Source organism: Peromyscus californicus, unplaced genomic scaffold (assembly GCF_007827085.1).
Source record: "Peromyscus californicus insignis strain IS unplaced genomic scaffold, ASM782708v3 Scaffold_2__1_contigs__length_46816999, whole genome shotgun sequence".
Classification (NCBI taxonomy): Eukaryota; Metazoa; Chordata; class Mammalia; order Rodentia; family Cricetidae; genus Peromyscus; species Peromyscus californicus.
Window position 1 is genome coordinate 33,374,174 of NW_026294540.1, and position 11,406 is coordinate 33,385,579.

Consider the following 11,406-nt stretch of genomic DNA (forward strand, 5'->3'; position numbering starts at 1 on the left):
CTGAGCCATCTCATTAGCCCTCTTAATCAGTGTAAGTTTATTCCTTCCCATCGTTAGTGCCCCTCTCCAAGTAGACAGGGCCAAGGCTTGAGGTGTCAGGGGCTTGCCAGGATGGAGAGGCAGGGGCTTGGGCAAGGTCTGTGCTTTGTAGTGTGTGTGCCATAACATTGCCATAGTAACTTCGGCCCTTGGACCTCATTTTCTCCATTGATTAGGTATAAGAGGGTCGAACTAGATCATCAACTTATCTTCCATCTTTTTTATTTTTTGTTTGCACTTGTGTGTGTGTGTGTGTGTGTGTGTGCATCCGCATGGGCACTCGCCTGGGTGTAACACAGTGCATGTGTGGAGGTCGGAGGACAGTTTTGGAGAGCGCCCTCTCTCTTCCCTTCTCCCTTGTTGAGGCAGGGTCTCTTCTGCAGCGCTGTATACTCTGGGTGGTCACCTGAGAGCCTCCAAGTGTTTTCTCGTTTCTGTTTCCCGACCCTGGAGCTAGCCAGATGTTTTATGTGAGTTTGGGGGTTGAACTCAGGTTATCAGGCTTGCTTTCACAGCAGGTGTGTTCAACCACTGAGTCACCTCAATGGCCCCAACTGTTTTCTTTCTTTTTTTCCTCTCTCTCTTTTTTTTTTTGAGACAAGGTCTCACTATGTAGCCCTGGCTGGTCTGGAACTCCACCTGCCTCTGCCACCACGTGCACACCTCTACCGCATGTGCCACCATGCCCTTGCCAACTATTTTCTTTGTTAAATATGTGTGTGTGCTCGTGGAGGCCAGAGAACAAGTGGGAGTCAGTTCTCTTTTTCTACCCACATGGGTCCAGGGCATTGAACTCAGTTGTCAGTCTTGGCAGTAAAGGCCCTACCCGGCTGAGCCCTCCCACCAGCCCAGACTACTTTGTTTTATCAGTGTAGCTGTCCTCCAAGTGTGGGTTCAAGAGTCATGCATGAAGCTCTTTGTCACAGAGACTGTGGGAAGCCTTAGGTCAGGTGCTGGGATTCTGCAGAGCACTAGACGACAGTCTCTGACCAGGGCCTTTCCGATCCAGCTGGCTCCATCTTGAAGTTCATGCATCCAGAGCTCTGGGTGGGAATGAGTACCTTGAGGCGCCTCCCCGCCCAGTGCTTCTTTAACATGTTCAAGTTCTTTATTGAAACTTAACTTGGGGGGATGTACTGCTTCCTTGATATTCCTCCCATTCCTTGGGTACATTGAAGTTAATGGAATTTTGTTTTGCTTAGTTTAGGGTCTTAGATTTTTTGGGGGGACAGGGTTCTCACTTTGTTCCTGAAGCTGAGCTGCTACTCACTTTGTAACCATCCCTGGCCTTGAACTTGTGATCCTCCTGCCTCAGCCTCCTGAGTGCTGGGATTACAAGTGTGCACCAACATGCCCAGCTTGGTGTGCATGCTTGTGTGCAGAGGTCAGAAGAGGATGTTGGGGTCTCTCTTCATCATCCTTGAAACAGGGTCTCGCACTGAACCCGGAGCTAGGCAGGTGGCCAACAAGCCCCACTGATCCTCCTGTCTCTGCTCACAGCATCGGAGTACAGTTGTGCAAGCAGCCACTCCCAGTTTTCCCTGAGCACTGGGATCTGAGTTCAGGTCAGCATGCTTGTCTAGCAAGTGCTCTTACCTGTGGAGGAATCAATGGCTCCAGCCCCTGCGCTCTGCCTTTCCTAAAGGCATATGCTGGGATGGTCAGGGGCTCTCCTCTTTTTCTCTTTCTTTTTCTTTTTAGACAGGGTTTCACTGTGTAGCCCTGGCTGTCCTAGAACTCACTCTGTCGAGCAGGCTGGCCTCGAACTCACAGAGCTCTGCCTGCCTCTTGTTTTTGATCAGGTCTTACACACACAGATGGGATGTGGTGGCCAGTGAGTCAGAATCCCCTTTTCTACTATAGCAGGGAGAAAGCCTCAGAATGTCGACTAGGCCAGGATGACTATGTCAGCTGGTGTTTCCCTTTCTTTCTTTTTTTTTTTTTTTTTTTTTTTTGGTTTTTCAAGACAGGGTTTCTCTATGTAGTTTTGCGCCTTTCCTGGAACTCACTTTGTAGACCAGGCTGGCCTCGAACTCACAGAGATCCACCTGGCTCTGCCTCCTGAGTGCTGGGATTAAAGGTGTGCGCCACCACTGCCCGGCTCCCTTTCTTTTGTTGTCTTTTTTTTTTTTTAAGATTTATTTATTATGTGTACAGTGTTCTGCCTGCATGTATGCCAGCATGCCAGAAGAGGGCATCAGATCTCATTATAGATGGCTGTGAGCCACCATGTGGTTGCTGAGAATTGAACTCAGGACCTCTGGAAGCACAGCCAGTGCTCTTAAGCTCTGAGCCATCTCTCCAATTCTTCCCCCACTTTTTTTTTTAATCATTACCGTGTGTGATGTATACATGTGTATGCATTTGTGTAGAAGCCAGATGTTTACATCACGTGTCTTTGTATGCTATTTTTCATCTTTCTTTAATTTTAAAAATGAATTTATGTGTATGGATATTTTGCCTGTATGTCTGTGACCCATGTGAGTACCTAGTACCCATAGAAGCCAAAAGAGGGCAATGGATCCCATGGGATTGAAATTGTCAGTTCTGAGCTGCCACATGGGTGCTAGGTATTGAGTCCAGGACCTCTGCAAAAGCAGCCAGTGCTTAGCTGCTGAGCCGTCTTTCTAGCCCCTCCATCTTTTTTTCTTTCTTTAAAAGGGTCTCATTGTGTGTCCCTAGCTGGCCTGGCACTCACAGAGATCCTTCTGCCTCAGCCGCTCAAGTTTGCCACCACACCCGGCTCCATCTGACTTTTTGAGACAGGGCCTCTCACTGAACCTGGGGCTCTCCAGTTCAGTTAGATCAGATAGCCAGCAAGCTTTCGAGCGCCTGGGTTTGTCTGCCCCCACCCCCAGCTCTGGGGTTACATGACGCATGGAACTGTGCCTGGCTTTTTATGGGAGTGCTAGGCATCTGAACTCAGGTTCTCGTGTTTGCATGGCAGGCGTTTTGCTGTCTGAGCCATCTCTCCAAGCTTCTCACCTTACTTGGAAAACCTTTGGCTCACCTGTTAATTTCCTGGAACTTATTACCTAGTATCTGAACTGGCTGCAGTCCTGAGACTGAATTACTTGGGAACCTTTCGCCTGATTTAGTGACCTGAAGCTTAGGGGGACATCCCAGAGGCCCCTGAGGTGGCCACATCCGACTCGCAGTCCAGTTCCTGTGTTTCCATCCAAAATGTCTTCATTTCCTGTCAGTCTTCCGCCTCCTCTTACCCACATGATTCTTCGTGCACAAGTCAATATGCGGCTTCTGGGGTGAGCATATGTCTTGGCTACAGCTGGAGTACTAGGAGCTTTAGGCATGTGTTGTCTGGGATGTGTATGTGCACATATATGGGCAGTATGCACATGGCTGTCATGTGTCTCCAGAGTGCTTCTGCTGCATGTATGTTGGAAGCCAGGCAGCATCTGGGCCACTGCTCATCCTTGTCCCCAGGGTGCCATGGATGAGTTTCGGCACTGGGCTTTTCCCTCACAGTTATCATGTTGCCCGTATACAACATCCTGAGCCTGTATCCTCTGTCCCATCACCCCCTGCTTTGACTTTTTCTGTGGTTCTTCCTTTACCCCATGCTCCCTGGAAGTGCCACAGTGTCTGGGTTCACTACTCCATTCACGCCTCCCCCATGCCAGGTCCTGTGTTCCTCTCTGGTCTCTCCATCTTCCTTTCCAGACCTCTTTCCATGTTGTTAAAGTGCCTCTCTCCCAGCATCCTTCCTCCATCTGTCTCCCTTTGGACATGCGTAGCTTCAAAGAGAAGCAGTTGAGCGTTGGGCAGAGCTGCTGGGGCAGCATGAGGTGTGGCTCTATCCTACCTGGGAGACACTGCACGTGGAAAGCCCAAGGGAGACATCTGGAGTAGAGAGGGTGCCGCCCTGTTCCCATAACTGCCAAGTTTGAGGACATCGCCGCCTGGACCTGCAGGGCCCTCCGTGGGAAACTGGGCTTCCTGAAGCCTGAGCTGCCAAGCTGTGGTTGGGGAGTGAGCTGCCAAGTGTGGTTGGGGGTGCTGGGTTCTGGGTGGCATATGTTGGTTAACTTTAACTCACCCCTGTTCTCTGAACTGTGGTTAGGTATGGGGTGAGTTCCCAGGTGGATGCTGGGTCCTGGGTGCTGCATGTTGGTTGACTCACCCTTGTTCCTAGGGTAAAAAGGAAGAGAATGATGTGGTGGAGAAGCTGAACCTCTTCTTGGATTTGCTGCAGTCCCACAAAGTGAGTCTCCGGCGTTCTGTCTGATAGCGACCTGGGGTTGTTGGGGGATGTGAGGTCAAGGCTGTGCAGGGGAGGCACTGTCGTGATTTTGTGTGACTTTTCCTGAGGTGAGATGCAAAGAAGCATGTGTTCCCCCGAGACGGACATTGACAAACCAGGGGAGAGGGTCCGCCTACGTCCAGCTGCTGAAGTTATGGGACTGGTTGGTTCCAGAAGCGAGCATGGCTCACAGCTGGCTGTACCACTAAAGTGTAGTCCCACTCCCTATTCCATTTTTACCTCTTAGTTAATCTTGGGGGGATCCTATAAGTCTCCCCCATCCTCCACGAGGGAGTGCTAGCAGGCATGATCTCGTGAGGAGCTCATGTGAGTTGTCACAGCTGCTCGACTTCAAGATGGCAATGGTCACACCTGACCAGAAGGAAACCTGTCTGCCTGAGGGTCCCCTGGGCTGGCTCAGGGCTCCTGCTAGCATCCCAGAAAGATCCTAAGTTGAGGGGGAGATAATTGTAATGTGTGGTAGAAACCAAGATGAGTATGTATGACTCTTGGGCCCTCTGTGAGTGACTGGGGGCCTGGTCCACATGCAGGGGCTTTGCTGCTTCTCATGTGCGAGGATTCGGGAAGCCAGGCTGAGCTTACGGCCGAGGTGACTTTTCAGAGTGTGCAGCATCCATAGAAGGGTGGACCACTTTTTGGAGCTAGAGAAACCTTCATTACTGAAGAGCGCTCCAGAGAGCCAGTCCAGTGCGTACAGGGAATGTTTTGGAAGAGTTTGTTCTGATGACTGAGATGGTAACCTGTGGCCTCTGCCATTCAGGGGCTTGTGTTTCTTGCATGTCTGCCATAGCTGGCCTCTCATTAGGTTTCTGATTGGGCATAACAATGGATGCCAATGTGTCTTTCTTGGGCACACTGTCCTACCACCAGTAAGACGCTGGCTGTCTGGAGTTGGTAGTGTTAGTAGTCTGAGGTTTGGGGCTGCCTCAGGGCCCTCAACTATACAAATCCCTTTCTTGAAGGGAGATTCCTCTTTGGGGCCTGGGGTAGTGCAGTTTGCCCTTGCCCACACTAGCCTGAGCCAGATAGGATGTGAGTGGGGCTTGGCTCTGAACCAGTGTGTATGTGTCTGTCTGTCTGTCTGTCTGTCTTATTTTAATTACATTACTTTGTGTGTCTGTGTGTGTGCATGTGCAGAGGTCAGGGGACAGCTTGCAGGGATCAGTTCTTGCTTTCTACCCTGTGGGTCCTGGGAGTCACACTCAGGTCATCACCCCCCCCCCAGCCCTGTGTCCCCGCAAGGGCCCTGACCGCTCACTGCCAGTCAGCGTGAGCCCTACCCCTGGCTGCCTCTGCTCTCCTCTTGTCGTCCTTTCTCCGTTCAGATGGGAGATGGCAGTGTTTGAAGTGTCCAGAGCTCCCAGGCTCTGGGTCCCTTTAGGGTACGCTGCAGTAGGTGAGCATGCCTCCCTCCCTGCAGGACCTGTGTGAGCGGCATGAGAAGGGCGTGCTTCACAAGCATCAGCGGGCACTGCACAAGTACGGCCTGATGAAGAGGCAGATGATGAGCGCCGCGCATGGCCGAGAGCCTGAGTCCGTGGAGCAGCTGGAGTCACGCATCGTGGAGGTGAGCAGCAGGCAAGCAGCAGCAGGCAGCTGTGGGGTGCAGGTGGCATGGCATCTGGAGTTGCTCCATCGGCTCTTCTGGTGAGCTGGGTTAGCTTAGGAATTGGGGGTGTCCAGAGCAGTGCTGGGGTCTGGTGGAAGTGGGAGCTGTCACAGGGGCTCTGCATCTGTGTTCCCTCCTGTGGATGTGAGGGCAGGGGCAGCCCCCGGGCCCAGAGCAGATGCTCCATCCTGCCTCCGAGGGTCTGGTGCACAGCCCGGCTCTCTGCTTGCAGCAGGAGAACGTGATCCAGACCATGGAGCTCCGAAACTACTTCTCTCTGTACTGCCTGCACCAGGAGACGCAGCTCGTCCACGCCTACCTGCCCCTCACCTCACACATCCTGGGGGCCTTCGTGAACTCCCAGATCCAAGGGCACAAGGAGGTGAGTCACCCCTGGCCCCGCGGGCGGTCAGCAATGCCGTCCTGTTCCTAGCTGCCTGGCCTGTGGCCTGCAGTCAGTGACCTCGAGAATGGAGTTGATACCCATTGGCCTGATCAGTTCCTAGGTCTCCCAGCCTCTCGTGTGGCCAGAATGGTGACACTGAAGCCTTGTGAGCAGGATCAGAAAGATGTCAGGAGGTTCAGTCCTTTTAGAAGAACTCACAGCTGAGGGGAAGAGGTAGGAGGGGTTAGTTTGCCTGGGAACACCTCGTACCACAGGAGATTCCTAGAAGCTCCTTATCAGCTGCCCCTAGCTGTGGCTGCCGGAGCCACTGGGGGAGGAGTCGTTATGAGCACTCTAGTCATGGAAAGCCCTGGCGTGCTCTCCCTGTGCAAGTGTCCTAAAGCTCTGGGACCTCAGCTTGTGTCTGCCACTCTTGCTCATTTTCACCAGTGGGGCTGAGGCAGCACTTCAAAGATGGTGCCTGTCTAGCTCCTTGGTTGTGTGATTTTTGTGTGTGTGTGTGTAAAACTAATACTTGTAAAACAAATGCCTACCCCACAACTGGGGTGATAAGAACAGCCCAGTTAATGTTACATTGACGTTCATTGTGATGAGTGAGATGAGTTCTTTGGGGGCTAGTTACAGAGGGGTGTAGATGTAACCAACCTTCTTACTAAATAAGAAACACAGAACCAATGCAAAGAAGAAAGCCAAGAGGTCAGAGCTAACAGCTAAAACCTTACCCCTTCCTCCTGCGGTGGTCCTACCTCTCCGAACCAGAGCTACTTCCTGTGTTAAAGTCTTTATATAGAGTTCCTGTTCTGCCTTCTCATTGGTTGTAAACCCAACCACATGACCGCCTCTTCACGGCCTGTCTGTATAGGCCTCCAGGTTTTCCATGATTGGTATTGAGATTAAAGGCATGTGTATCCAATAATGGCTGTATCCCTGAACACACAGAAACTTACCCAGCTCTGCCTACCAAGTGCTGGGATTACAAGCATATGCCACCACTGCCCTGCTTTCCTATGACTTGCTAATAGCTCTGACCCTGGGCAACTTTATTTATTAACATACAAATAACATTTTAATACAAATAAAATATCACCATATTTCCCCTTTTCTATTTTAATAAAAAGGAAAAAAAGAAAAAGCTTATAACTAATATAAGAAAAACTATATACAAAAGTACAATAACTATATACTATACAAGTAATAAATACCTAAATAATGTCTAGTTCATTTGTATTTGACAAATTCAGAGAAAATAATTCCATTATCTATTCTATTGTATCTAATTCACTTTCTATCCTAATTAATCTTCAACTATAACTAATCTTCAACTCCCTCAGAAACCCAAGAAGGAAATAATATTAGCTAACAAAAAAATAAAAACAGGAAGTATATGCAAGCAACTTCCAAAAAATTGTGAGTTGACAGAAACAGCCAGCTGCCTGGACAATCATCTGAGGTTTCTCCGCAGTGTTGGGGCATCATCTTCAGCCTTTAGGCTTAGCGTATCTGACAGACTCATTTGTGAAGTAGGATGTACACAAGGTCAACAGTTCAACCTCACATTGGGTAAGAGCAGTCCATATACCAGAAACACCTGAATTCCACTAGTGTCATGTCATGATTCAGGATTTTAAATTCTGGAAATTGTTTATGTTTTTTGAATTCAGCTGTCCATTCTTCTTGGCTATGTGTGTATGTGGCTTCATTTTAGCATCCCGCTCTTCTCCATATCCCTCTATTAAATGTCATTCTACTGTTGAGAGGTGTGAGCTTAATTACTCTTCAAAAAGAACTGTTTCAACTACCTTCCCATTGCACATCAGAAGCCATTGGCCCACTGCCTGTTAAGCTGCCTTCGAAGAAAAGGGCACTGTACCTTTCCCGGATTGCGAAGGCCACTTCAGGGATGTGTCCATATTGTCCTGGCCTCAGAATATGCCTTTTGATAAAGCCATAACCACACTTGTTTTGACAAGAATCAGTAGTCCTTTGTTTCATGTCCTGTCTATCCTGTTTGTTAGCAGTTGATTCGAGGATACTTTGTTGTCCAGTGGCTAACTTTTGCCACAATGAAAGTTAACTCCAATTGCAGTTTTTTTCAATGCCCATATTTTCTCTGAAGTAGATTGGTACTGCCAGGAGCCGACATGTCTCATAGTCATAACAGAAAAGAAAAATTTTCTAAGTTATTAAAACATTTTAGGCCGGGCGGTGGTGGCGCACGCCTTTAATCCCAGCACTCGGGAGGCAGAGCCAGGCGGATCTCTGTGAGTTCGAGGCCAGCCTGGTCTACAAAGTGAGTTCCAGGAAAGGCGCAAAACTACACAGAGAAACCCTGTCTCGAAAAACCTTAAAAAAAAAACAACAAAACATTTTAAATGCTATATTCTGTAGATCTCTGAAGGGTTTGAAGATAACCTGTCTATCTAAAATATATCTACTCAATCTTGAAAACATACCTAATATAACTACAAGTTCTATTATAATGTCTAACTACTAACTTTCATTTCTTTATATCCTAATAGTTGGTAATAACAACATTCAAGGATCAGAAAATTGCATTACATTGTTAGATGAACAGTACAATTAGAAATATACATATAACATTTTCTAACAATATCAATTTCAATATATATAATTTGTATACAATATAAAACAATCCAATCTAATGTAAAGCATTTACATTTTTCTTTTCTTTCTTTTTTTTTTTTTAATAAGAACCTTAAATCTAATCTCCTTTGCTTAGCCCTTTTCCTCACCCTTGACAACACCTTGTAACCAACCCCCCAATCAATGAAAATTATTCCAGACCCAAAACCCATTAAAAGACAAAAAAAAAACAAACAAAAAAAAAAACACCTGCCCCACACCACGTCTTTGGGAATGTGGGCGTCGTATTCTTGAAATTGCTTCCTGCTGGGTATGGGCGAAGGTATCTTTATCCTGAAAGAAAAATTTTAGGTTAATTGTCAAATTCTAGGAAAGGTAACTATATCCTTCGTTATCCAGTCTGTGTATAATGCCAAAGTTCAGGGTTTATCTCAAATCCTTATTCAAGTAGTCTTTGAGACTGGATCATCTCAGCTAGCTCTCTCAAAATTGCTCTGAGCACTTTGTAGTTCAAAGCTGATCTGTAGATGATGTTTGTCAGCTTAGTGATGTTATTATTGTCCACGTGGAATTGTTGTTATTGTGGGGCCCCATCTTCTTCCTGGAGACTTCAGTTGATGTTAGGCCTGATTGTGATTTCCTGCAAAAAACTGATAAGAGACTCGAACACAAAGACTATATATGCGGCTTTTTAGAATTAGTTAGTACTCTATATGACCATTTATATCTTAACAAAGTTTAAAATGTATATATATCTATATATATTAATCTTGTAAATTTTGATATAAAATTCATACTTTAAGAAAAGTTTAAAGAATCAGAATAGAATCAAAGAGTTGAGATTAGTAATAGAATAGTCCCTTAATTAATTTGGCTTTTCTCCTGTCCCATAGCAGAAGATGGCTCTTTTCTTTTGGCATGATACAGGGAGTTTACATTTTCCTTTTAACAACATACTTGAGTTTAAAGAAGGAGAGAGCCATTCTCCAACTCCAAAGTCAGCTTTAAATTTTAATTGAACTGGGACTATTAGAAGACCAATAGTGTTAAATCTTTAAAGAAAAGCAGAAACAAACGTTTAGGAAGACATAAAATTTTTTAGATAACATACCCATACGCCATTTCACTCTGTTTCTTAGTATAGACGATTTGTCCCTTTTCTTCAGTTGTCTCATTTGTCCAGTGTTCTTCAAATTCGTTAACCTTCATTCTCCTAAAAGACAAAAACAAAAACCTTTCCCCAAGATTTTTTGGGGATGTTCCTTTTTGGCAAGTTATTATCTGATTAAATGAAAAGGCATGTGTTACTGGTGTAAGTTAGTTTAAATTGGATGTTCATGATAGTTGATGAACTATCACCTCCTCTAATTAAGAGGTCTCTCTTGTTCAAACCGAACCTTTATCAATTTTGATGGTACCCACAGCTTATCTTCTCCTGTAGAAATAAAAGCAAAACCTCGTCCCCAATGTAACACATATCCTGGTTTCCATTCTGAGGTCACCACATCCTTAAAGTATATAGGTTGATTTAATTCTGTAGTTTTTTTCTATTATCCAATGTCTCTCTGCAGCTGTTGTTCCTTTCTCAGTGGCATTGAGAAAATTCAAAGTTAATAGAGCATTATGTAGTCTATTTCTGGGGGTTTTTGTTACTCCTTTTTGTTTATTTAGCATATCCTTTAGAGTTCTGTTTGATCTTTCTATAACTGCTTGACAGGATTATGTGGTATACCTGTAATATGGTTTATATTATAATAAGCAAAAAACTGTTTCATTTTAACAGAGACATATGATTGAGCATTATCAGTTTTGATTTGTGCAGGTATACCCATAATGACCATAACTTCTAGCAAATGAGTGATTATAGAATCAGCTTTTTCAGAACTCAAAGCAGTTGCCCATTGAAATTCTGAATAAGTATCGATAGTGTGGTGTACATATTTCAATTTTCCAAATTCTGCAAAGTGAAACACGTCCATCTGCCAGATTTCATTCCTCTGAGTACCCTTTGGGTTACATCCTGCTGGTAATGGCGTTTGATTGTAGAAGGAACAAGTAGGACATTTCTTTACTATTTCTTGGGCTTGTTGCCAGGTTATGGAAAAATCCTTTTTTAAACCTTTAGTATTTACATGATGTTTTTTATGAAATTCTGAGGCCTCCAGCACATTTCCTATCAATAATTTATCAATCTCATCATTGCCTTGTGCTAGAGGGCCTGGCAGACCAGTATGGGATCGGATGTGAGTTATATATAAAGGATGACTCCTTTTTCTGATTGTATCTTGTAATTGAATAAATAGTGAAGTTAATTCTGAAGCATCATGGATAAATTCTGCAGTCTCAATATGTAATACTACTCTTTCAGCATACTGAGAGTCAGTTACTACATTGAGAGGTTCTGAAAAATCCATTAATACCAACAGAATAGCATACAATTCTGATTTTTGAACCGAATTATAAGGA

At 45.7% G+C, this 11,406-nt stretch overlaps 1 protein-coding gene across 2 annotated transcripts in view; it reads left to right on the forward strand.

The window, feature by feature from the left end:
- Positions 1 to 11,406, forward strand: part of Snx8 (sorting nexin 8) — a 61,066-nt gene that overhangs the window by 41,794 nt on the left and 7,866 nt on the right. For both annotated transcript variants that reach the window (XM_052754224.1, XM_052754225.1), the window contains 3 exons: positions 4,193 to 4,261; positions 5,742 to 5,888; positions 6,163 to 6,312. In XM_052754224.1, the coding sequence (XP_052610184.1) occupies positions 4,193 to 4,261; positions 5,742 to 5,888; positions 6,163 to 6,312 (366 nt within the window). The remainder of the gene's footprint in view (positions 1 to 4,192; positions 4,262 to 5,741; positions 5,889 to 6,162; positions 6,313 to 11,406) is intronic.